The sequence below is a fragment of the Ailuropoda melanoleuca genome, chromosome 14, assembly GCF_002007445.2.
Source record: "Ailuropoda melanoleuca isolate Jingjing chromosome 14, ASM200744v2, whole genome shotgun sequence".
NCBI lineage: Eukaryota > Metazoa > Chordata > Mammalia > Carnivora > Ursidae > Ailuropoda > Ailuropoda melanoleuca.
The window spans coordinates 104,065,226-104,091,597 of NC_048231.1; the positions used below are offsets into that span (position 1 = coordinate 104,065,226).

Below are 26,372 nucleotides of genomic sequence, written 5' to 3' on the forward strand. Positions count from 1 at the left end.
GGCGTCGCGGGAGGCTCAGCCTGCCCGTCGTAGATACCGCACAGCGGTCGCAGGGAGCAAAACGAAACAGAGCATAGCACGGAGGCCGTCAGGGACAGCCATCCGCAGTTTCTTAGGTACGTTTTCAGAAGTGTCCACAGGCATGTCAGCATCACGTTCTGCACTGGGTCTTAGACATCTTTGCCAGTGCCCGCACGCCTATTACTTTCCTGTAATGGCGACGTAGTGTTCTGTTGTTGGGGAACACCAGAATTCATCCCATGACACCTCGGTGTGAGCATTTAGCTTTCCGTGTTCGATTACTACATGACTACTGCACAAGCACATGAGTACTGTGCGAGCACCACGTGAGCACCACGTGAGCACTGTGCGAGCACTGCGTGAGTACTGCATGAGTACAGCGCGGGCACCACACAAGTACTGGCGTGAGCACTGTGCGAGCACCACATNGGAGGCTCAGCCTGCCCGTCGTAGATACCGCACAGCGGTCGCAGGGAGCAAAACGAAACAGAGCATAGCACGGAGGCCGTCAGGGACAGCCATCCGCAGTTTCTTAGGTACGTTTTCAGAAGTGTCCACAGGCATGTCAGCATCACGTTCTGCACTGGGTCTTAGACATCTTTGCCAGTGCCCGCACGCCTATTACTTTCCTGTAATGGCGACGTAGTGTTCTGTTGTTGGGGAACACCAGAATTCATCCCATGACACCTCGGTGTGAGCATTTAGCTTTCCGTGTTCGATTACTACATGACTACTGCACAAGCACATGAGTACTGTGCGAGCACCACGTGAGCACCACGTGAGCACTGTGCGAGCACTGCGTGAGTACTGCATGAGTACAGCGCGGGCACCACACAAGTACTGCATGAGCACTGTGCGAGCACTGCATGAGTACTGCATAATCACAGCANCTTGGTCGTCAGCACATACACACGTGTCTGACCCGCGACCCGGAGAGCGACGCCGAACGGCAGGCGGTGTAGAAGAGCCTCGCGGCCGACGGAGCCCCTGTCCCGGCCTGCGCGTGGGCGTCGCGGGAGGCTCAGCCTGCCCGTCGTAGATACCGCACAGCGGTCGCAGGGAGCAAAACGAAACAGAGCATAGCACGGAGGCCGTCAGGGACAGCCATCCGCAGTTTCTTAGGTACGTTTTCAGAAGTGTCCACAGGCATGTCAGCATCACGTTCTGCACTGGGTCTTAGACATCTTTGCCAGTGCCCGCACGCCTATTACTTTCCTGTAATGGCGACGTAGTGTTCTGTTGTTGGGGAACACCAGAATTCATCCCATGACACCTCGGTGTGAGCATTTAGCTTTCCGTGTTCGATTACTACATGACTACTGCACAAGCACATGAGTACTGTGCGAGCACCACGTGAGCACCACGTGAGTACTGTGCGAGCACTGCGTGAGTACTGCATGAGTACAGCGCGGGCACCACACAAGTACTGCGTGAGCACTGTGCGAGCACCACGTGAGCACTGTGCAAGCACTGCGTGAGTACTGCATAAGTACTGCACGAGTACAGCATGGGCTCCACACAAGTACTGCATGAGTACTGTGCGAGCACCACGTGAGCACCACGTGAGCACTGTGCAAGCACTGCGTGAGTACTGCATGAGTACAGCGCGGGCACCACACAAGTACTGCATGAGTACTGTGCGAGCACCACGTGAGCACTGTGCAAGCACTGCATGAGTACTGCATAAGTACTGCACGAGTACAGCGTGGGCTCCACACAAGTACTGCATGAGCACCGTGCGAGTACCACATGATCACCACGTGAGTACTTTGTGAACACTGCATGAGTACTGCACGAACACTGCAGAGCACTGCACGAGCACTATACGAGTACTATACGAGCACTGCAGAGCACCGCACGAGCACTATACGAGTACTATACGAGCACTGCAGAGCACTGCACGGGCACTATAGGAGTACTATACGAGCACTGCAGAGCACTGCACGAGCACTATACGAGTACTATACGAGCACTGCATGAGCACTATAGGAGTACTATACGAGCACTGCAGAGCACTGCACGAGCACTATACGAGTACTATACGAGCGCTGCAGAGCACTGCACGAGCACTACATGAGTACTATACGAGCACTGCAGAGCACTGCACAGGCACTATACGAGTACTATACGAGCACTGCAGAGCACTGCACGAGCACTACGTGAGTACTGCAGAGTGCTATACAAGCTCTGCTTGAGCACCGTGGCGCGTGTGCTTCTGTGTGCACTTGCGTGCATGTGAGGCCAGTGCTGGCAGGTGCCACCCGCTGGCCTCCAGACAGGGCATGCTGCTGATGCCCGTCAGCTTCTGGAAGTTCCCTGACCACCCTAGACTGGGCCCTCAGCACACAGATGGGGAAATGATACCTTATTTTAATTTGCTCTTTGGAAATGCTGAGTATGGGCCAGACCCTTTCACGGCGCTTCTGGTCATGTGTTTCTTCTCTGAGCTGTATATCGCCTGTTTTCCACTGTGATCTTTCTCCTCTTCTTATCGATTCATAAGCACTCCTTGGTTTTAAGGAAAGCCCTGTTTTCATTGGTCTTGCAGATTTTTCTTTCTTCTGAATTTGTCTGTGGTGTTTTTGTGTAGAGTGAAGGTGGAAGGTGTTATCTGGCCAAATGTGCTCAGCCTGTGCTGACACGTTATTTTCATTTATATGGATAGTTGTGAGGTTGTTTGTAAATGTATGTGAGATTAAAGTGAAGAACACTTCATTGCAAGTGCTTTCTAATTGCACGTGCTTTCTGGCTAGGCATGTTCGGATCCACACTGGAGAAAAGCCATACAAATGTGATGAATGTGGGAAGAGCTTTACTGTTAAGTCGACTCTGGACTGCCACGTGAAGACCCACACAGGTAAGGACAAGCACCTGTGTCACACGTAGGGGCCTTATGTTGGCGTTTTAGACTTTTCCTATGTGTCTTGCTCACAGAAATACTTTCAGAATCATAGAAAGCTTAAAAATCATGAACCACAAAGAAATGAGTATACAAGGATTTTTGATTCCTGACTTGGGGAATATGACCCAGATAACACTGAGGAGAAGGAGCTTGGTCTCAAATGCCAGGTTGTAGGTGGTCTTGTATTTTTATTCAGACTTGAACACCTTTGTTAAAAAAATTACTTCTTAGTCTCATTTAGGCCAAAGAGATGTGGTTTGTTGAGGTTTTAGAAGATCTGGGGATTTAGCAAATCTCATTAGAGTTCACAGGCAATAATTCTTTTTATGTAGGGGAAATGCTATAAAGGAAAAACATTAATGTCCGGTTTTCAGTGGCCGTGTTTTTCCCTTCAGCTCATTTGAGGAACAGAAGGTTAGTTGTCCGAATGAAAGGATATTGAGGCTTTGCTTCTTGACGTGCACAGGGCGTCCCACTGGTTAGGGGGGCCCCCTCCACACCTCTGCTAGGTTGGAGGTCTGTGTCCACTTCTGAAGCCACTCTGAGCCTCTGGTTATCGCTTAGAAATTGGTGTGTGGCGAACTCTCAGGAAGGGGTAGAGGATTATGGCTACCAAACTAATTTATCTTCTTAATTTTTGGTTACCAGCAGAATTGACTAAAATGTACAAAACAAATCTCATACATTTACTTAAAGCCCTGTAATTCTTTTCTGGTAGATTAATATTTGGAATTAAATAGATATGTGAATGTAGTGTGTCTCTTCTGCGGGTAGTGTTTCTGTCGCTTTGTTAGGCGCTGTGAGCTGCCGAGGACCAGGAGGCGTCCGCTTGGCAGCCCAGGTCCGGTGGGGGTCGGTCGCTCGCCTGCCGGTGCCAGCGCTGTTCAGGACGACTCACGCTCACGGGATTCAGGGTTAGCTCCCACGCATAAGGAATAGAAAGAAAAGTCTACCTTTCAGGGCTCCTCCTCCACGCTGGCTCCTCAGGTGACCTTTGACACCCCCAAGCAGGATTAGGTCAGCAGGCCGCCCTCGTCTGGGGTGAGTCCCGGTGTGCCCACCCTGGTAAATAAAAGTTAGTATTGGTTTCTGGGAGCAGTAGAAGGAAACAGAAGGAGCCCTTTGTCCTCCCAGAACCTCCCTGGGGCAGAGTAGGTGGGTGACAGGGCACTCAGGTCCACTTCCACAGCCTTCATCATGCCCTGGACGTGGGAAAAGCACCAGAGTCCCAGCAGCTGATCGTGTGATCTGCACCCCTGGGTCCAGGGTGCTGTCCACTTGTGCGGGTATGTGGGGGGGCCCCCGTGCAGAGGAAGAGAGACAGGTGCTGAGACACGCACGTGCCTTTTGTGCACCGAGGGACGGGTGATAGCGCGGCAGGGCTGAGCTGCCCGGGGACGCTGGCTCAGCTTCTGCCGAGGTTCAGGGCGGGCAGCAGTGCCCACGCGCTGCACACGTCCGAGCACTGTGACAATGCTGGACTCACACTGTAGACCGTGTGCTCACTTCAGAGGCTCTGCAGCAGCACTCTGTCCCTTGCAGGGCATCCCGTGGGAGCACGGGGCTCACCGTCCAGCATTCGGGTCCCCGGGGTCAGCACACACCCCCATCCGAGCCCACCAGTGCTCACGGATGTAGCGTCGCTGGCCCCCACTGACCCCGGCTGGACTTCCCACAGGTCAGAAGCTCTTCAGCTGTCATGTCTGCAGCAACGCCTTCTCGACGAAGGGAAGCCTGAAGGTGCACATGCGTCTGCACACGGGAGCAAAGCCTTTCAAGTGTCCCCACTGTGAGCTGCGTTTCCGCACGTCGGGCCGGAGGAAGACTCACATGCAGTTCCATTATAAGCCCGACCCGAAGAAAGCCCGGAAGCCAGTGACTCGAAGCTCGTCGGAAGGACTGCAGCCCATGAGCCTGCTCAGTCCGACGTCCACCGACCCGAACGTGTTCGTCATGAACAACTCGGTTCTCACGGGACAGTTCGAGCAAAATGTGCTTCAGCAAGGGCTGGTGGGCCAGGCTATTCTGCCCGCGTCCGTGTCAGGTGAGCCCAGAGCGGGGCAGCTGGGGAGGGGCCCCTCGGCGTGGACACTGCCTGCCTGTCTGTGTGCCGGGGGAGACGCCGCTGGGAGCAGTTCGCCCTAAAGGGCACTGGGAAGACGGAAATTTCGTTGTTCAGATGAGTTACGCTTGTCGTTCCCTCTTCTTCTTTTCATGAAGTCTGGGCTTCAACACTCCGGCAGTTGTGTTAGCTTTTTCTCACTGGTTTCACTGTGTTTGTCCTCAGCATTCTCACAGACTTCGTAGTGAGATGTTATTGATCAGTCCTCGTGAACGGCATATGTAACGTCGGAGAGTTCTCTGACTGCTCTCGGGTCACCTAGTGCCGGAGAAGTACTACATTTGAGCCATTTAGGTGTTTCGTGTATTTACATAGAGTGAATATTTTTAGCTATCAGACATGTCGTGTGGCTTTCTTTCCATGTATGCGACCCGTGGCATGATTAAAGCCTGAAAAAACACGATTATTAGTTGCTGTGTTAATTCTTGGGCTAATCAGTGTAATCTCTTTGAGCCTAGTTCCCGGGTGTGTTGGAGATGGACAATATCTATTTCAGAGGGTTTGCTCTGTGTTGAATTAGCTAAGGTGCGTGTGTGGCGTGGAGTAAATACTAGTCCTCATTGACTAGATCACGTTGACGTAAGTGTAACACTTGGGTGTATAAAAAGCCCTGTGTGCGAATGAGCTGCTTTCCTGTCGAAGGAGCTTGTCCGATAGGCAGCCATCTCCATTGTGTCTCTCTGCAGCCGGCGGTGACTGGACGGTGTCCCTGACGGACGGGAGCCTGACCACCCTGGAGGGCATACAGTTACAACTGGCTGCTAACTTAGTTGGCCCCAACGTTCAGATCTCCGGGATCGATGCCTCCAGCATTAATAACATCACATTACAGGTACGACGCGTGCCGTGGCATCCCAGGCTCTGATGTGGCCAGAATCACACGTAAGCATGAATTTCGCATGACGAGGATCTCTGTTGTTTTGCAGATCGACCCAAGTATTTTGCAGCAAACGTTACAGCAGGGCAACTTGCTTACTCAGCAGCTGCCAGGGGAGCCTGGCCTGGCCTCACAGAACAACTCTCTTCAGACCCAGGACAGCACGGTCCCAGCCAGTGTCGTCATCCAACCTATCCCTGGCCTGTCCTTACAGCCCACTGTGACATCTGCCAGTCTGACCATCGGCCCGCTGTCTGAGCAGGACCCCGTGATGACCACCAGCAGCAGTGGTGAGTGAGCGCCGTGGGCAGTTAGGACGCTGGGCTGCCCTTCTGTCTTTGGAAGGCTCAGCATACACAGCAGATATCCCAAGCGTATGGAAGCCTCCCCGGCAACAAGGGATGTGTAGGCACCGTCCGTGCATAGATAGCGGCCCGCACCTGCTCCCGTGGTCCTGTTGGCTTCCGGTCGTACCGTAAGCCTCTCTTATCTCTCTGCATGAGGGAATCAGAGACAACTGATGTTTTATTTTGAATCTTCTTTTGAAATAACAGTTTCACTAAGTATTTTTAATATAAAAAAGGAGAAAATTACTATTTTTTTTTTAAGCCTAGCTTTGTTCTGTTTTGTAACGATGACCAGGGACTCAAGACCTTTCTCAGGTGATGACATCGCAAGGCCTGGTGTCCACGTCCAGCGGCCCCCACGAGATCACCCTGACCATTAACAACTCAAGTCTGAGCCAGGTCTTGGCACAGGCTGCCGGGCCCACCGCTGCGTCGTCCTCGGGGTCTCCCCAGGAGATCACCCTGACCATCTCTGGTTAGTCACTTCACATTTTAAACGTCCTTTACCCTGCAATTTGACTATATCTTATTTGTTTATGTGTATGGATGTGTATATATATATATATTTTTTTTTTTTTAATTTTTGCAAAACTGAGTTTTGCATAAAGCCAGTGCTTAATACACATTTGTTATGAATGTGGGAAATTCAAGTTTAGTGAAATAGTGTCACGGTTCAAATCTGTTACCAGAAGTTAGCAGTGAGAGTTCCTCACGTCCTTCCGGCTTGAGTCTGTTGTCCCATCACGTTGATTTGGTCCGTGGGCAGCGGGCTGCGGTAGCTTCTCCGTCCATGTTTCTGCCCCACTAAACTGGAGGCATATGACTGGGATGATGTGTGTGCGGGGACATTCTAGATTCCTACGCTCCTTCTCAGAAGTCGGCACAGATTGTGTAGGACCATGTGAAGTGTGCCGTGGGGCACTGAGAAGGCTATAAACAGGGAGAAAGTATCATCTGGGAGTGCAGGTCACTGGAACTCGGCAAACTAATCCTGTGTGTCAGCCACCAGGCGGCGGTGTCCCTCTGTCAGGGCTGCTGCGTTCCCGATCAGATTGTCCTCCAGTGTCCTCAGTTCTCACAGCACGTTCTCCTCTGGCTGAGCCTGCCACATACGTACCAGTGTGCTTTGCCCACATGACTCTTAGCTGTTCAGTAAACTTAGCAGCAATTTTTGTGACCTTCTTATGTGCAAAGCACTATTCTAGTATTCTTACAAATATTAATGCATTTAATACTAATTTATTTAAGCCTCATAGCAACCTTATGAGGTTGTTGTTAAAGATAAGAAAAACATTTTGCTAGGAGGCAGAACATTGTCCCTGGAGAAGAGGGTGTGATGGTGGACGTGGGAGCATTTTCCCTCAAAACACAAGCGGTAGTGGTGGGCAGACTACTGGACCGACCCAGCTAGGGGAGCAGTCCGGGCTAATAGACTCATGTTTCAGGGAGATTTCTGCAAAATTTATGAGTGCAATAGAAAGAAAATTTATTCAGGAGGAAACCAGAAGCTTTCTTTTTTAGTCTTTATTTCTTTTACTATATGTGACAAACTCGAGGAACCTGTTCTTGGATGGAGTTTTGGTTTTGAGTGACATGGAGTGATTTTAGGTGCTATTAGGCAGCAAACATACTAACTTTAAATTTTATGTAGTTCAGTAACCTTCCTGCTTTCATTGTATATGTCTGAATTTTAATGTTGTTTTTTATTTTATTTTAAGGAAGTTTTTTGTTGAGCAAATGAACTTTCCTTGAGTGCTCTCCATGTATGAGGCGCTGTGCTAGTCCTGTGCAAAAGCCCGCAATGCAGGATTCTTGCTTAGAGTTCAGATACTGTGTTATTTAGCTCTGCATTGTGCTTCTGTTTCTCCCGTGTTTTCCTGTTATCGATCATGTAGTTATTTTATTGCTTATTAGTATTTTCAAAACAGTAAGGAGACAAATTTAACTAATTTTTTTAAAAAAATTAGCATTAAAGGTTTATCCTGGGAGAAATCTTTAAGTCAGTCGATGACATGAGGTTTGCCCAAACCTTGGACTTGAGACTTCTTATTCTCAATCCTCGTTAACGTGCTTGTGAGAATTGGCAACTCACACGTCAGCATTTCCTTACCCCACACCAAAAAGGCTGTAGGAAAACTTTGAGTTTATGGTCACTTGTTGAAAGCATCTAGGTAGGATTTTCAGTTATTTTGCAGGAAGTTGTTTTTCCCCTTAGTGTGTGTAGTTATAAACTCTTGTCTGTGCTAGAAAGCAATTATTACTTCAGTAAAGTTTTGTGGACGTTTAGCAGTTCGGAGGTCGTTTGAGAAGGAAACTGAACATTGGGTAAAAGGCAAGGATGGCTCAGGCCCCCCAAATGATCTAGTTTCTCTGTACCAGAGCCCTGGTATGTGAGGTTTCAGGCAGTTTTCAGCAGAGAATCAAAAAAGTGATACCCATGTACTCTGACCCTTCACCCACAGGCGTCTTGAAGACGGGTCTGCTGTGCTGAGCAGAGGTCTGTGTTTCCCATTTTGCCCACCACACACAGCTTCTTTCCCAGTTCTGCTTCTGCGGAGTGGGGTGAGGATGCACTGGTGATGCCGCCGAGTGCCCCGTCCTTCTGTCTTTTGATGCGTTCCCCTCCAGTTTTGCAGAATTGTCTTGCTTATGCCTAACTTGACAGCAGATATTTTTTTTAAAGTAACTAGTCTGTGTCCAGTCTCCCCAGCGCATTCCATGTGGGTTTTGTTGACCTGTCAGCAGATCTTCCAGTCCCCCCGTGCTTGTTTCCGTACAGTTTGGTCACGGTGTACGATCGCTGTCGCTACGGAAGCTGGCATGCGCAGGCTTAGAACGGAAGGCCGGTCCCCCCCGGTGGGCGTGCGTCCCAGGCCCATGTGAGCCCCGAGTGCCGTGCTGCGGGGAACCCTCACCCGGGACCTGCGGGATCACTGCTTCCTCGAGCCCCGGTTGTGGGAGGTCAGGGGGAGGGCCTAGCATCATTTGGTGATGTCCTTACAATCCACTTAAACACACATTTGCCACACCGGGTCGGTCTACACAAGTGCAAGTATTTTCAACCCAGTTTACGTTGTATTCAACAAAGTCTGTAATTTTAAGTGCCTGAGTACCGAGTTAAAGTAGAGGTCCTCAGCACTTCACCATCCTTTACAGCTTAGAGAGAGGGCAAAGACTGTATGTAGGGGAGATGTACTCATAGTCTTTTCATTCTTTTCTATAAATATTACTATAAACAAACAGCTTTCGTTTTAATAGGACGTTATCCTATGTCTGACCCGCTTGCCAGGATGTGAATTAACGTGTGACTTGCAGATATCACAATATTAATTTCCGTTTAGGTCAAGATCTTATTCAGCACAATGCTCCCGGAAGTAGTGAAGTAAACGGAGGCATAAGACTGTCAGCTCCTGCTGCCAGTGGTCGGTCCCCAGGGGCCACCCTAACCATACGCAGTGACCAGCTGCTCGCACAGAGCGCGACCCTGAACTCCTCAGGTACGCAGCCAGCGCGTCAGCACCAGGGACGTGGTCCCAGAGCCTAGTCGCAGGGCTGTGCCCGGTCTCTGGAGAGAAGGCGCCCGTCTTCTCTCACGACTGGTGTGTCCACTGCGTGTTCCACCACCTGTGACGCGTGCTTGTCTCTCCGTCCAGGACGCAGATCCGCTCTAGGGTTCCCATCAGGTAGTCGTTCTGCTGACGAAGGTGCAAAAGCGAATCGTCTCATTCAGATGCGCGAGGCGCTGTGTGCTGATGTGTGTGGGCACTTCCAGGACTCCGTTTCGAAGCTGCCCCTGTGCCCTGCGCGGGGACCTGCCTGGCTCATTGCTCTGTGCTCCGCAGCGAGAATCTCCTGGCGCCTGCGCACATGACGAGAACACGGTTTTAAAAAGGCATCTTTCTAAGGTTTTGAAGTGTAGACTTGGACAAATGAAAGCAAATGAGCTCCAATGTAATAAGTTAGAGATTCACAAGGACTTGTTAGCGGTTTACAATGACACACCTGTCTCTTTTTCTTTATCTTGTAGAGATTTTATTCATTTCTTAGCCCTTTTAATTTTCCAACTTTTTCACTTTTTGAGAAAAAATTTTATTTTTAGATGTATTTGTAGCTACAAGAAGGCTTTTTTTCCCCCATGCTTATTTGAAATGCTTTCTTACTCAGTAATTCATTTCTTCAACAAAAGGCTAAGTGTATTGTGTGGTAAGAATTGTGCCCAATCTGGGGACATGACACTGAGCAGGACAGACATAGTCCCTTTGCATTTAGGATCCTACAAACCGATGAAGCACAGACATTATTGAAGAATCCGTAAAGCATTGTAAAATTATGGCAGTCATGGCAGATAAAGGACAGCAGGTCATAGGTCACAGGGCATTGACCTGGTGGGGACGGCTTCTGTGAGAGTGGGGGCGTCTATCCTGAGTGGCGGCATGGTGCTGAGCAGAGGCCCGTGAGCTGAGGCAGGCTGGCATATCGGGGGGGGATGTGTGGGCCACTTGGCACGGTGGAAGAGCTTTCTGTCCTGCGCCCCCCACCCCCCGCCCCGGCCGGTCTGCTAACATGTGTGCGGGCACCTGCGTGGTTAAGAACTGTCAGAATCCTGTGTTGGCAGATCCCAGCCTGGATTTCTGGCCTGTGATGTTTCCATAGCATCTGTGCTCTCTGTTTCGTGGACCAGTGTGGGTGACTGTCGTGGGCTCCATTCTGGAATGGTGGCAGTTCCCGCTCTCCCTGGCCCACTTCCCTGGGGAACGTACCAGCCGGCAGGGGTGGAATTGTGCATCCGTCTAGAAGCTCTGCTTGACCTGTTTAATGAGCCCTTGGCAAATGCATGGAAAGACAAGTAGAGTTTTAGGTGTTTTAATTTAAATGGAGTGGTTTTTTGTGCTACTTTGGTGATCCTGGATGTTTGCTGATGCAAACACGATGTTGTTGAAAGCGGGAGATATTCTGATCAGGGCAGAGAACACTTGGGCTTCAAGGGCTGTGCGGTCATCTGGTTAGTTAGACATGAGGATTTTACTCCGTGTGTCGCCCCCACACGCAGCGACGGAGTCTCGTACTGTGGGGAGGGGTCTCTCTGTGTGGCAGGAGCTCGGAGCAGCAGTTGTGCGTAAGGCCACTGTGTGTCGTGCTCTGATGTTTCTTCAAAAAGCACAGCGTTCCCCTTTTCCATGACTTAATGCTTGTCTCTCCTTTAGACTTACTGTCTTAGAGCCAGCTGAGAACACTTCTTTCCTTTGGTGTAATTTGGTGCCTTATTTAAAATTTTTTTCCAAGAAATTTAATGAACTAAAAATTGAGCTCATAATTTAAAATGTTTAATGACGTAATATCAGCTCTTATAAATACAGGGTTAGGTTTATACGAGCAGGTCAGTGGTATTATGTCCTCAGATACCTTTGGGACCTTTGAATAAACCTGGATGTGGGAAGAGTTTCTTCATACGTTGAACTACTCAATCCTTGATAGTAGGCAGACATTTTTAGAGGTTCGCACATCCCACTGGTACTGGTTATAATAATGGAGCTCACCCTGTGGGTATAACACTGGTCAAGAGATTGCATCTTAAGAAAGGGACGTTTTCCTGAGTATCAGAGTCACTCCCAGGCCCGGCTTCAAGCCACACCACGTAGGAATTGAAACTAAGATGATTTTGTGATTAGGCATGCCTCTTCTAAGAAAAACAGTAAAACAAAAACTCTCAGTGTTTGGAAGTGCCACTTTGTATGGCCCTTAGATCAGAGCACAGCAAAGGTACCTGTGACTGTGGTCATCTGGAGTTCTCTCTGGGCATGAGATGTGGTTGAGGCTTTCAGCCTCTGGAACAGCTCTGGCCCTTTGCATCTTAACTGCAGCAGTGAGAAGAACAAGGGCCTTACCTTTTAGGGCATAGAGATAAACTGAAGTACCACAGAGTTCCACGTGCGAGACAGAGGCATGGCTTTCTGTCAGATGTCTGACACGGGGTTGGAGGCCTCTTCACAGTCTGACCCTGACGCATCCACGACAAGATCGGACACACGTGGCTTTCTTAGGATGTGGTCACACGTGATGTGAGTGCCCTTCCAGAGGCAGATGGTGTTACTAACAGAGGCTGGAAGTTTAGCGCAGCTTTTTAAGGAATTTATCTCAAATGGGTATTATCTTTTTGTTCTTAACCTTTGTCCACTATTAATATAATTTTGATGAATAAATTGAGTCATACTTTCAATGGAAAAAGCCACAATTCTTTTTTTCCTTCCTTTGTAAGGTTATTTTAGCCTTTGTTTCTTCTAGATTTAAGTATAATCAATTACTTACTTCCCAGCAGTTCAGAAGTCTAACATTTCCCATTTTTGGGTACATTTTATAATTAAGGAGGACATTCTCCCCACTTTCTCCTTGGGGATGAATGGCCCAGTGATGTGTCTCCCTGTTCCCGCAGCCCCTCACAGCATACACACACACCTTTCTTGCCACATTTTTATCTCAAAAAATTGATCTCATATCCTTTAAACTACTTATGAAACTTGCCAAAATTATCATTAAGCTTTCTCAGAAACTATGAAAACTTATCCCAACAATGATTTAAGACAGTGTTGGGTTTGATGACCATAAGGGATTTACTAATCCTTTAGAGATGACTTTTTTTGAGCTAGAACCATAAATGGAAATAGGACTTAGATTTTTGTGATGTGGCCCAGAGGACTTGTGGTTTCAGAGCCGGTAAAAGGCGTACTGAAGGTGAGAGTTTGCAGTCCGTGCTCAAGTATTCATCCTTAGTTTCCGGGTTGAGAGTATTTAGTTTGAATTAAAACTGGTTTCTAGAGCTTTAAATAAATCTTTTTCTATATAATTAAGAACTATGTATTGAACAAATGTAATTACAGTTTTTAATTAGTTACTCTATTGCATGCTTAAGAAAACTTTATTTTTTTCCTACTCACATCACCTGTTTTTGGACCATTTTGAGGACAGAAGTTCTACTTGAACTGATATCATCTTCTTGGTGGAAAAATGTCTTGAATGAGGAACATAGCTGAACAGTCATTCACATACTGTTCGTGTAGAGATGTGAACTCCAGTGCTGGCTGAGGTCAGTGTCCCCACCGACCTCTGTGTTGGGATTCGCTTCAGCTCAGCGACACGCAGGCTTCTGTTTTCTCTTTGGATCTCCTGTGCCGCACAGTGCTGGACCCCCTCACTGCATTAGTGATCATCAGGGAGTCCGATTCTGCTGGTGGGGAGCAGAGAACAGACATTCCTTTATTTCAGGAGTTCAGGTGAGGTTTGAAGTCTTGGCCGTGTGAGTCGCAGTGAACCCCCTTAGCATTTGGTTTCACTCTTTGTAGATGTAAGTCCGGTGAGCCTTTCACCATGTGCTTCTCTAGACCGAGTGCTTTGACCTCCCAACCCCAGTCTTCATGCTAGTGATTTTGATTGACGTCAGTGTGTGTAGCTGGTCGTTGCCAGGTTCTCGGGATTCTTCTTTTTAATCTCTGTCTGCTCACGTTAAAATCATACGTGCATGCTAGTCTGCAAGAGTAAGGGTGCGTGGAGGTGACATTAGGGAACACGAGGTTGACCCATGTACTGGTAACTGGAGTGCTTAGAACATACACCCTCCACAAATCCACACTCCTCCGGTCCTAGCGTGTCCCAGCAGCCCACTCTGCGCAGAAGCTCAGCAGGGCGGGTGGGGTCTGATGAGGTGGTCTTTGGAGCCCCGGTGGCTGCCGCAGAGCAGACTCCTAGCCTCCTAATGGTTATACTGCTTTTGAAGGTTCCAGGTCTGTGCAGCACAGTGTGGGACTCCAAGAGTGTGGATCTATGGAGGCATTGTATTTGGAGGACTCCAGTTACAAGTAAGTAACCTAGTTTCCCTGTTGGCCCTGACGTAGAGCAGAGGCTCTGGACTGATGTGACCCAAGTCACAACAATGTAGCCACAGGAGTCTCTTTTTGTTTTGTTTTCAAACCTAATTAGGAGATAGTGTTTTCACTTTTTGCTTTAGTTACCATCTCGGTGTCCGTAGCACCTAGCCCAGCGGCGACACAGTGGATAAGTCATGTTTGTTACATGAGTGGAAGGATAGATGGTGAGAATTGTGTGCGTGCGTGTATGTGTGTGTGTGTACATGCATGTGCACGTGTGTTATGCTTACAAGTAAAAACTCAAACAATTGTTTTCTGTTGGTGCCCACCACAGGACTTTGATAATCCCATGTTCAGCCCATCTCATTTGCCAGCCGAGTGCATGACTTTCTGTTTTGTAGAAGAAAAGGCCTTTCTTTGCCTGATTCTGTCCCAGATATCTTCCTTTCTCTTATCATTGGCTACAAGGGGAAAATATTAAAAAGTCTTGCTGTCTTTTCCGAAGAAAAGTAAGATGTCATGCAGGATAAATCAATATTTAAAGGGCTGCGTGAGGTTTATTTCGGCCCAAGCAGACATAAGGGGGGTAAAGGGGGGCTAAGCAGGAATGGTCACACTGTAAACCATGTTTCTGATCGATGCTTGGTGGGTCCCACTTGGTTCCTCTCTTTAGGCTCCTCTCTGGTCCTAGACGGGGACAGTGTCCTGGAAATTCTTGGCAGTTTCTTTCTGCCTTAGCAGTAGTGACTAGGACTGTAAGGTCATATTTTTACTCTTTCACTGTGTTTTTCTTGATATTGTACGTAAGCAGAGTGTATTTATGCATAAAGGTATTTAGAAACTGTAGAAGCCTGGCCGTAAAGTTGGAATGAGAGAGTCTGTAATGATCTCGATGTCATTTCAGAAGCTTAGTGACGTCAGTGCTGATTCTGACAGATTAGGTCCTTCATAAAACCACCCTCCCGTCCCGTTATGCGTGGATTTTCCCAGCTGTGCTGGTGACGTGCTCGCTCCTCTTTTGCAGAGCTGAACGCCACCGCTGGAAGCCTTCCTTCGACAGCGCCGATGTCTCCGTCTGCCATGTCTGCTCAGAACCTGGTCATGTCTTCGTCGGGGGTGGGAGGAGATGCCAGTGTCACACTGACTCTGGCCGACACTCAGGGCCTGCTCTCTGGAGGACTGGACACGGTCACGCTCAACATTGCTTCTCAGGTAGGGCGCTGCCCTTGCCTTCGCAAGGGGGTCGTGGCACCCTTTAATTTCTTCTTTCCTAAATGTATACGCTGAACGTTGTTTTCAAAAGTGAAGTGGTTTTTTTCTGATTAAAATACAAGTAACATGTTAAATGCAATAAGAACAGGAAAATTCAGGTAAAGCAGACGACTATTTTAAAAAATCCACTAGCCAGATGGAAACACGATTGACCTTTTAGTGTATCTGTCCTTCCGAACCTTTATGTGCAGATATACAGAGACACGTGTTAACATCTCTGCAGAAGCGAGCTCATGTATATGTCATGTAGTCTGAACGTCCCTCTCACTACACTGTGAATACCTTCCCCATCAGTGATTTAACTTTAATTTTTTTATTTTTCAAGATTTGTATTTATTAATTTTTTTAGAGAGAGAGAGAGAGCAAGCACAGGGGTTGAGGGGTGGGAAGCAGACGGAGAGGGATAGGCGGGGGGGCCTGACCCCATGACCCTGAGATCATGACCTAGCTGGATGCTTCACCAGCTGAGCCACCTGGGTGCCCCCTCCCCCCGCATCAGTGATTTTAGCAAAACAAAAGTTTCTTCCTTGCCATGCAGCACTTAGTTTTACGAATTTGTCAAGGGGCACTGTGTTGCATTCGGGGTTTAGGCAAGTAGTGTACAAGTTCTCATGCTCTCGGTGACATATGGTCCTAGGTGAATGCTTGCAATGTGCTGGATCGAAGGGTGTGCGTTTTGAATAATGCATTGAGCTGAGACGCCGGAACACCTTTCAGAGTTTAGTTAGAAAAACCGTGGTAAATGATAAGGAAGATTCATTGTACTGACCCTATCTGGTCGTTCCCCTTTCCATACACCTGCCCTGCTGGACACATGGCAGGATGTGACCAGAAGCAGGATGCGTTCTCGTGGCTTGTTGGTCTCCACACGGGCTGCCCACACAGGACGAGGAGTTACAATCGTGGCGTCCAGGGCAGGAGTGGTCTGGCCCGGTCACAGCTGGCCACAGGGTGGCTGTTTGGACTGGATTCTAGTCCTTGCTGTTTGTAAGGAAGGGGCATTTCCCTGCCCGCCCCGGCCGGGCGGAGGCGTGCGGAGCTGCCCGGAGCCAGTCTTGGGCGGTTCGTACCAGCCGATGGTTGTGCTTCCGACGCCGTGTGGAGAACCTTCTCGGGGCAGCAGCGCCCTGCTTGGCCCCAATCCCTGTGCCCTGCCTGCGGGGCTTCCCTGAGCCAGCCTGGGGCAGGACCGGGGGCCCAGTGGCCACCCAGCGCACTGAGGAAACACATGCCCAGCAAATATTTACATACTTTAATAACGGAACCCAGCAAATACTTTCACTGCAGTTATAACAATCGCTAATTCTCAAAGTGATATAATTTAACAAACAGAAAACAAACAAATAATCATAGAAATAAATGCCTCTGGCTCTTCTGATCAAATCTGGCCCCACACTGCAAAAGTTATTCAAAGCCATTAAATTTCATTAGAATTTGTATCTTAAAGAATTTTTACGTCACGACTACTTGTCTAACTACTGTAGTGCCAAGTGTACAGCGCCCTGTACACTTGAGCAGGCACTGCTGCCCCGAGAAGATTCCACAGACGGCGTCAGAGTGCAGGGCTGCGCATGATGGTGTCAGCGCTGTGATGAAGTCAGGCTGCCACGTGCAGGGTGGTGCAGAGGTGGCCAGGGGTTCTGGCCCCACCGTGGTCCATCAGCAGGTCCCCCTGGTGATACTGCTTAAAAGAATTTCCAAAAGGTCCATGTGTATGTGCTGCTTCTGTGGCTAAAACCCTTCCGTGGTCGCTGCTGCCTTCAGCACCACGTCCACGTTTCTTTACGTGGCCTGGAGGAGTTTGCTGTCTGCTCACCAGCCCCCGCCCCTTCCTGCTGGGTCACACCCAGCACAGATTACAGACCGCACTGGCTCTGTGCTCGCGGGCCACGGCACGCCACGCCACGGCACGCCACGGCAGGGAGTTCTCCATGTCAGCCATCCTCTCTCTGTCCTGCCACAGCATGGACGTCCAGGCTGGCGGGGTTTGAGGGCAGCAGGAGGGGCGGTGCTGAGGTCGGTCCGGAGAGATGGTGGCTCCTGCCTGCGCGTCTTCGGGTTGTCTCACCTACCCATAGTATCTGGCTTACTTTCCAAAAATTATCAAATCAAAAGTTTAAACCCAAATTGATTAATCAGCATACATCGTATAAAACAGTAGTACTACAGATCTCCAATAGAAATCCTGTGTTTTTATTGGAATCTTTTCTGTTAGCTGCCAGACTTATCTAATAATCTGAAAATTTGAAAAAACCAGATCAAACCTGTCTTAGCTTTATGAGTGCTATTTTTCTAAATACAATGAATTATCACACAAATAAAACCATCATTTTATTGGCAAAAGGTTAATGAACATATATGGAAATGCTTATAAATATGTAAATTATTAGGATTGTTTATGACCATAAAAATTTGAGCTGGAAATCAAAGGTGCTTGTGAGAAATTAACCGTTCCAGAAATAATTGTCCAATACAGTGGGAGGTGGTCACTAAGAGGCGCAAATATCGAAGGGTTTAATAAGTAATCCCTTAACGCTGTTCACAACACGTCCTTCTTGAACTCAGTGAGGACGTGAAGCGAGAGCAGCGAGGGGCCACGGGCAAAGGCTGCAGCCGATCCCACGTGTCTGCTCTGAAACTCTCTCAGCACGTGGAAAATCGGGGCCTCCCGAAAGCCACCGAAGGGACCCAAGAGTGTGAACCCGTGAATTATAAATGTTAAAAAGACATGAAAATAGTATACATTTATTGTGTACCATTTTTCTATGTTTTTGTTTCTTTATAACGTCCATAAGAGAAAATGGAGGTAAAAACACGAAGGGGTGCGGTCTCCAGTACTTACTCACGTGGAGGTGGTAGGTGGCTCGTACCCAAGGGTCACAGTTGAGTCTGTAATAGCAGAATGTTTGGAAAGTATGTCTGCAAGTAATCGTAATTTCAAACTTGCAGACAGCCCAGCTAGAGAATGTTGTGTGGGGTAAATGACCGTTCTGATGCACAGAGAGGTCAGCTTATTTAAACATATGACTTGTTGAAGTAAAAGTTAGATACAGTGATGTGACACGTACCTGCATTAAAAAGTAGCTTTGTAGTTACTTTACTAGGGAAATTATTGAAAGAAAAATTGGTAAGTCATGAAGATTTCTTTTTCAGCTACAAACTTGAGATGAGTTTTTCTTTCCATAAGGTCTATAGGGATTCTTTTGTTCTGATGTAGGCAGTGAGCTTTTGTGAATCATGACAGTTTTGTTCTCCTTTTTCCGATTCTTATACTTTTTTTTTTTTGAAGATTTTATTTATTTATTTGACAGAGAGAGAGACAGCCAGCAAGAGAGGGAACACAGGCAGGGGGAGTGGGAGAGGAAGAAGCAGGCTCCCAGCGGAGGAGCCTGATGCAGGGCTTGATCCCAGAACTCCAGGATCACGCCCTGAGCCGAAGGCAGACGCTTAACAACTGCGCCACCCAGGCGCTCCAATCTGACAATTTTATAAGGAAATGCAAGCGTTGACTTAAAAATCTATTCAAGGGGGCGCCTGGGGGCCCAGTTGGTGAAGCGCGTGCCTTCAGTGCAGGTCATGATCCCAGGGTCTTGGACTGAGCCCTGCATGGGGCTCCCGGCTCAGCAGGGAGTCTGTTTCTCCCTCTGCCTCTGCCCCTCCCCCTGCTTTGCGTGTGTGCACTCTCTCTCTCTCTCTCTGTCAAATAAAGAAATAAAATCTTTTAAAAAAATCTGTTCAAGAAAGCAAAGTGATTTTTCAGTTCCTGTTCTGAAAACAAAAATAAGTAACTGATTCTTGAAGTGAATTCTATTTTATATGAATTCTTGTAGGTTTGGTGGGGTTTTGTTTGTTTTTTACTTCATTAGAATACAGACAGTTGGCCTGGTACAAAGATTTAAGCCTTGGTTGTAAGATACGGAAATGTGGTTTTTTTGGGTCTTGATAAGAGTCACAGTGTGACCGTGGGCTGCACCGGAAGTTGGCAGGTGCTGTGACTCCGGAGTGGCTGGAGGTGATGTAGCCCGGCTGCTAACGCCTTCCCGCTTCCTTCCTGGGAGTGCCGCGGTGTGCCTGGCTGGTTCGGGATACCTGGACGTGCTTGCTGAGGCCGCACGGTGTGTACTTGAGTTCAGGCAGAGTTGTGTAGGGCGTGGAAATGAGGAGCTCTGCGAGCAGATCGCTGGCGAGGTGGCAGAACAGGAAAACGTGGAATGAGGCTGACTTAGGGGACGTGGTGGGGACTCAGGTCGGCTGTCACACCGACTCTCGTCCCTCAGCGTGGCAAGGCTTGGGGATGTGCGAGCAGCATTTCCCAAACTTGGTTGCACATCAGCATCTCCAGGCTCACCTTGGGAGGGTGATTCAGCAGCTGTGGGCGGCCTGGGAGCCGCTTGCCATCGCCCTGGGCCCTGCTCCCCGCTGCCTGTGCATGTGGGAGTGAGAATTCCTGTAACTTCTTCCCCAGGGTAAACCAAAACATAGCCAAGAAATAAATACACTACACGTAATCCTACAAACCAGATATAAAGGACTTTCAGATGGCGTCATTTTAGCAGATTGACGTCACCACTTCCTGGGGTGTGACTCATTGTTGAGCATTTATTTTCCTAGACACTTGCTTTTTAAATCAGGTGTATGCGTTAAGAATACTTAATATTAGCAGTTGAAACACCAGTAATAAGCTAGTAAGTTACATTGTATTGGGAGTTCTTTTAATGCAACTTTTTATTTTAATTGTTGATAGTCCGTTTTAAGAAATGATACAGACAGATCTCATGTACTGTCTACCCAGCCTCCCCAGGGGGTAGCATCTTCCAAAACTGTAGGTACAATATCATGACCAGGTATGGTCATTGTTATAGTCAGTCAAGACCCAGAACCTTCCATCCCACAAGGGTCCCTCATGTTGCCATGCGCTGCCCCTCCCCTCGGCACTTGCTAATCTAAGTCCTCACTTTTCTACTGTCCTTTCCCCGTGATAGACCTGCGTGAGCACAGAGTCTCAAAGGCCTTAGCTTTCCTTTGAGGATATATGAATTTACTGAGCCAAGGGTGGTTCTTACGTGTACCAGAATTTCTGGCTAGCAGTCGTATTTGTCTTTGATTCATAAAATTAGGGAGTGTGAATTTATTAATTTTGACTGACACCATTTTCCAGATTGGGTCGTCTGGTAAGAGCGGGGGCAGAGGCAATGAGTAACAGGTGTGAGAAGTGACTGGTATTTGAAAACAGCTATACTCTACTAACTTCCCTTGTAAGGGGAGTGGCAAACATGAAGCTTTATTGGAATGGCTAGGAGCTTGCCAAAATATGCCATGTTTGTGTAAAAAACTTTGAGAAATGGAGATACCTAAAGCATCATTCCACTTTTCTTAAAGGTGTGTATGAAAAGCAGAGAATCCAAATCAATTTAAGAAGTTCTTTTTCTCTAGAATCCCTCATGCTCTCCTTGTAAATTTACATTCTGCCCCATGTTCTACCCCATTGCCTCTGTGTCCCTGTGTGCCTGAGGATGTGTCTTTCCCATGAAAAGTGGACTAAAATCCCTCTGATGCCTCCTCAGTCCATTTCTTACTGTCCCACGCCTGCTCCGGTCTTTATCTGCCCCATGGGAGCTGGGCTTGCCCTGGAGATGTGAGGAGCACCCCTCATCTTCCGCCGGGGGCACCGGGGCCATGGGCCGTGTGCTCTATGACCAAAGTGCTCTTGCTGACTCTGTGCCCCTCCCCCTGTGCATTGATGTCAGCTCTTCAAATCCTTGTGTTCCACGTGTGTGTTGTGACCACACGGGACGTGTGTGAGAATCAGCGTTGATTTGGCAGGTGTACGAGTTTGTGTGGCTTCCAATTTGGAGCCTGTGGTCTGGCCAGCCTGGCCAGACTCCCCTGTGTGCACGTCTCGTCCCACCCCGCCCCCTCCATTCTCTCTGTCCCAGATCCACTGTGGGTAGTGAGGTGTGCTGGAATGGTAGTAGGACTCAAAGTAGTTTGTGTGGCTTCACAAAATTGTGCATTTGTAAACAAATAAGCATTCTTTATATTTACGACCTGGGATATACCTTAGAGACTGTAGCATCCGCCCATTGATTTAAAGTACAGGATTTAATGGTCTTTAGTGTCTTTACAGAGTTGAGCACCCATGACCACACCTAGTTTTGGAACATTTCCTCACCCCAGAAAGAAACGTGGCACCATGAGCGGTTAGCGTTCACTTCCCGTGGCCCCCTCCAGCCCCAGGCCCCTGACAACCACCAGGCTACTGTCTCTGTAGATGTTCTGGGCGTTTCACATCCCTGGAGTCCCCCAGCATGTGGTCCTGTGTGGGCGGCCTCCCTCCCTCAGCATCCTGCGTTCAAGGCTCATCGTGGCCCGGCCACACACTCCAGTCCTTCTTTGGGCTGAACCGTATTCCGTACGCACGTACACCTCGTTTTGTGCATCCGCCCCCCAGCTACTGGATGTTGGGGTTGTCTCCCCCTTTGTGGCAGCGGTGAACATTTGTGCGCGAGACCTAAGGGGGAGCGGGTTTCATTTCTCTGGAGCACATGTGTGGGAGTGGAGAGCTGGGTCCCGGGCTGCTTCTGTGGCGAACTGTTCTGAGGACCCACCCACGTGTGGTCCACGGTGGCTGCACTGTGAGAGACCTTGTACGTCACTGCTGGATTGGATAATGTCACGACTTCTGAACTGGTCCGTCTTTGCAGGGTCAGCAGTTCCCAGCCTTACTCACGGATCCCTCGCTGTCGGGCCCAGGGGGAGCGGGTTCGCCGCAGGTCATCCTGGTGAGCCACACCCCGCAGGCCTCCGCCGCCGCGTGTGAGGAAATCGCCTACCAGGTACGCCACGCACCTGCGTCCACGCTCGGCCGCGGGCGTAAGGAACGTGGATTGAGAGGGGCTAGGGGTCACTCCTGGGGGCCGNTGAGCCACACCCCGCAGGCCTCCGCCGCCGCGTGTGAGGAAATCGCCTACCAGGTACGCCACGCACCTGCGTAAGGAACGTGGATTGAGAGGGGCTGGGGTCACTCCTGGGGGCCATCTCCATCCGAATGGGGGTGAGGAGCGGGGGCGGAGCCGCGCCACCCTGGGGGTCAGCCTGTGCTGAACGGTGGGTACTGCCTCCTTCATTCCACTGTTTGTGGTTGGCTGGGACGCGGTTTTCGTGCCACAGAATAAGATGTAGAGACCAGTCATGTGTGAGGCGAGTTTTAAATTTATTAAACCTCCTTCTGTTTGCCTACTGATCAGACTTCACATGGCCATTTAGTTCCTTTCAAGGGTTTTCTTGTAACACCCTAGCGGATTCTTTTAGGTCTGGTTGTACTTTTTTGTGTACACACACGTGTGTGTGTGCATGGCCTCTTTGTCATTTGATTAGTTTTTTCCTTAAAATGTGTGTTTTGAGGGTTTAGGACATTTGGTAAATGGTAGTTCTAAATATAGAAGACTTTAATAAAAACCCTAACCTTAACACTTTGCAGAGTTAGGGCTAAAGTACAGATAATACGTGACCACTGGCTGTGAGCACCGTTACAGTCTGTGCGGTCCGAGCAAGTGAGTTTCAGGACAATAATCACTGGTTTTTCAATGGGACGAGGACTCCTTCTTTATAAAGAAATCAGAGTCAGTGCGGGGAGTTTCCCCAACCCGCGCTCCTCCAGCCGGAGATGAGATTGTGTCTCCGGGGCTCCGTGGCCCCGCAGCGGCTCCGGGACGCACTGGAAGGGCCCCCAGGACTCGGAGCGCGCTGGTAGACGTGGGCGCGGCGCTCCCGGCTCGCCGTGGCCTTCCGTCAGCGTAGCTCCTGGGAGGCCCGCGGGCGCCCGCGCAGAACGGTCGCGGCACCGCTGGCTCCCGGCTTCTCTGAGCCCGTGCGCCTGGCCGGCTTTCGTCCTGTGTGCGCCGCTGCAGCTCTGGAGCCGTCTGAGTCTCCTGATTCCCGCGGCTTCAGACTTTCTTTGACTCGCAAGAAATAGATTTTATGCACTGACCTGAACACGTCATCGTGTTTCTGTGGTTTCTTTGCTTCACACACACACAGGCCTCCCATGTAGACACACATACACCTGACAGGAACGTCAGCCGACAAAGCTCCGTGGTGGTGGGTGACAAGACTGTGTCATCTGAGCGCCCCTGATCTCTCTTGTTTTATCCCTTTTCTCATTCTGTTCTTTTTTTATCATAGTATAGATGAATGATCTTAGAGCACCTTGTAGAAATCTTCTGTTAACTATTTTTCTTTAAATTTTATCCATTTCTGTATATTAGAAAGTTATGAAAAGTACTTGATAAACTAGAATAAAAATGTTGACAAATCCCATCAGTTTTTGTTAAAATTACTTATAATTTTCTTTCACTAAGTTGTCATATACAAGTTTTTATCTGCAACACTAAACTTATTTATAAAAGCTAAGTAATAAACCCCTGCTCTGTTTGTTTTCGGGGTGTTAATGGGATCCCATTACAATGATTTGAAAACCTAACCGGTTGTGATTCAAAGTTTTGGGAAATGCTGTAATCCAGTCAAGAGCTAACACAGCTTCTGCTCAGGATTACTGACGCTCAGTTTGCCGAGAAAGCAGTAGCATTTGGGGGCAGTACCCTTTAGACCTGCGTAACCTAACACTGCCCCACTAACAGCACGTGCCGAGTGCATGTACCCCGATATCGGTTATCAGAGGAGGACGTAGGCAGGGAGCAGCCAGGACAGTTTGCCCTGGAAGGTGACATGCACGGAGCACTGTTCTGGTCGCTGAGCTCTGCTGGGACTGCAAGAGCAGGCCGTTCTGACACGCTGCCTTTCCCGGGGTGACAGCGCATGGAGGGGCTGGGTGCACCGCGTCAACGTGCGTCTGTCATGTCGTCTGTCCCTTTGCAAACCTCAGCCCCTGAGGAAAGTCGGGTTTCTCCCATTGCAGGTGGCGGACGTCTCTGTGGCACAGGGTGGGCAGCCCGAGAAGGAGGGCCGGGCGCACCAGTGCCTGGAGTGCGGCCGCACCTGCGCGTCGGCCACCATGCTCCTGCAGCACAGCAAGGAGGTGCACGGCCGGGAGCGCATCCACGTGTGTCCCGTGTGCAGGAAGGCCTTCAAGCGCGCCACGCACCTCAAGGTACGCTCCGCTGCTCCGGCCGCCGGTCCCCGCGAGGGAGGGCTACCCGGTGGTGTCTGTGAGTCAGTAAAAGTCATGAACCTCGCTCGCAGAAAGAGTAACACATTTTCCCATTTTTTGGAGCAAAAGGTCAGTGGGATTTTAGTTGGAACAGATCTGCTGGGTTACATGTTTGCGTGCAGTTCCGATTCTGTGTCTAATGGGACTTAAAATGACATTAAGATACCATTTCTCACTAACCAGAGTGGCAAATAGTAAAACATCCGCCAGCACCTACTGGCCAGGCTGTGCGGAAGCAGGAACTCCCCTCTCCCTGGGGGGACCCCTTGGCAGCCCGCTCTGTACCCACCTTGAGAATGGGGTCCGCGTGCTGGGAGAGGCACTGGGTAAACTCTGAGACATGCACACAGTACGTGGGAGGGGGAGGGAGGGCTCTGGGAAGGGATTTCCAGGGCCGCGGTCCGGACAGGCCGCGGTGGGGGGCATGTACCCAGCCAGCGCTCCTCATTTACCGGAAGTGGCCTCATCTGACCGCTTGTTAGCCCGTCACGGATCCCAGCCTTCCTGCCACATGGTGACCTGGATGTCCGCCCTCCAGACCCGCAGGCATTCGTGCACCTAGGTGCTTTCTCTGCTGTGTTTTCTGGCAACCCCACTTGACCTCCCTCACCCACCCTATAGCGCCCGTCTAGTCTTGAGAAACGCTTCAGACAGTTCTCAGTCGAGGCCCATCCCACCAAACCGCTGACCAGTGTTCCTAAAAACCGTCGAGGTCCGTGGGCCAAGGGAGGGCAGGGGCCCCGCACACCTGCACAGCTGGTACCCGGGGGTGTCCGGGGGCCACCCTCCACCCCCCACTGAATCCCCGGGGACGCTCATCCCCGATGGGGCTCGGGTTGTCCTTGCTGCTCACGTGGTCCCGCGGTCGTGTTTCCTGTTGCAGCTCTGTGAGTCCCACCACGATCTCAGTCTTTCTTCCTTTCTGTGTGTGTAACAGGAGCACATGCAGACTCACCAAGCCGGCCCTTCGTTGAGCTCTCAGAAGCCCAGAGTGTTTAAATGTGACACCTGTGAAAAGGCGTTCGCCAAGCCCAGCCAGCTGGAGCGGCACAGCCGTATCCACACAGGTAACGTGAGCCGCGTGCTTCCAGGTCAGGGTTCTGGAAGCTGGTGAGAAAATGGGACTCAACGTGTAAATACTCATCTACAGCATAATGCGTTATTTATAAAGCTAGGTCCACATGTTCTGTTTTTCCCCTCATTTTTCATCAATGTGTCATGCTAACTTTTCAAGTAAACGATTTTGCGGTTTCCTTGGTGACCATGGGAAGTAGAACCATAAGGGGGTGCCACGGCCTCCGGGGACCTTGCCTTCATCGGGATCCCCCACCCCCACCCCCGGGCTCCAGCTCGTCCCACTCTGGGGGGACGCCACCCTGTCTCCTCCTCGGACGTCTTCAGACTGTTCTTTGCTGCCTTCCTGTCACCACCTAAACTCAGGTCAGGTTGCTCAGGTCTGTTGTCTCAGAGGAAAAGCCAAGAACACCAAGACACAAATTCCCATCTCTCTGCCTCTTGACCCATCTCCTGACAACTCACTGGAGCCCCCGCCTCTGCTGCCCCGTGAGGCTCACTGCGGCTCATGCGGAAACACCACCATCCCAGGGCCCTGTCTGCTGCGTCCTGTCCTCTGAGGTCCGACTGCTGGACCTGCCTCCTGGTCTGGTGGGCAGCCCCGCGTTCGCACAGAGCCACGTGGAAACCCTGGGAGTCTGGCAGACGGGACCCTCTTGTTCCCCTCCGAGCACCTCTGGGTGGGACCCGGCTGTCCTCTGAGCCGTCCCACCCACGGCTGCGCACCCT

At 49.8% G+C, this 26,372-nt stretch overlaps 1 protein-coding gene across 9 annotated transcripts in view; it reads left to right on the forward strand.

Moving 5' to 3' along the window:
* Positions 1-26,372, forward strand: part of ZNF236 (zinc finger protein 236) — a 105,630-nt gene that overhangs the window by 72,044 nt on the left and 7,214 nt on the right. For 4 of the 9 annotated variants that reach the window (XM_034642952.1, XM_011233022.3, XM_011233016.3 and 1 more), the window contains 10 exons: positions 2,775-2,878; positions 4,602-4,967; positions 5,732-5,877; positions 5,972-6,212; positions 6,565-6,744; positions 9,611-9,766; positions 15,153-15,340; positions 22,105-22,236; positions 24,318-24,509; positions 25,507-25,636. In XM_034642952.1, coding sequence (XP_034498843.1) covers positions 2,775-2,878; positions 4,602-4,967; positions 5,732-5,877; positions 5,972-6,212; positions 6,565-6,744; positions 9,611-9,766; positions 15,153-15,340; positions 22,105-22,236; positions 24,318-24,509; positions 25,507-25,636 — 1,835 coding nt within the window. Of the gene's footprint in view, positions 1-2,774; positions 2,879-4,601; positions 4,968-5,731; positions 5,878-5,971; positions 6,213-6,564; positions 6,745-9,610; positions 9,767-9,922; positions 10,360-14,037; positions 14,120-15,152; positions 15,341-22,104; positions 22,321-22,437; positions 24,137-24,317; positions 24,510-25,506; positions 25,637-26,372 lie in introns of those variants that run through there. The other 5 variants (XM_011233021.3, XM_034642953.1, XM_011233018.3 and 2 more) reach the window with 5 other exon arrangements.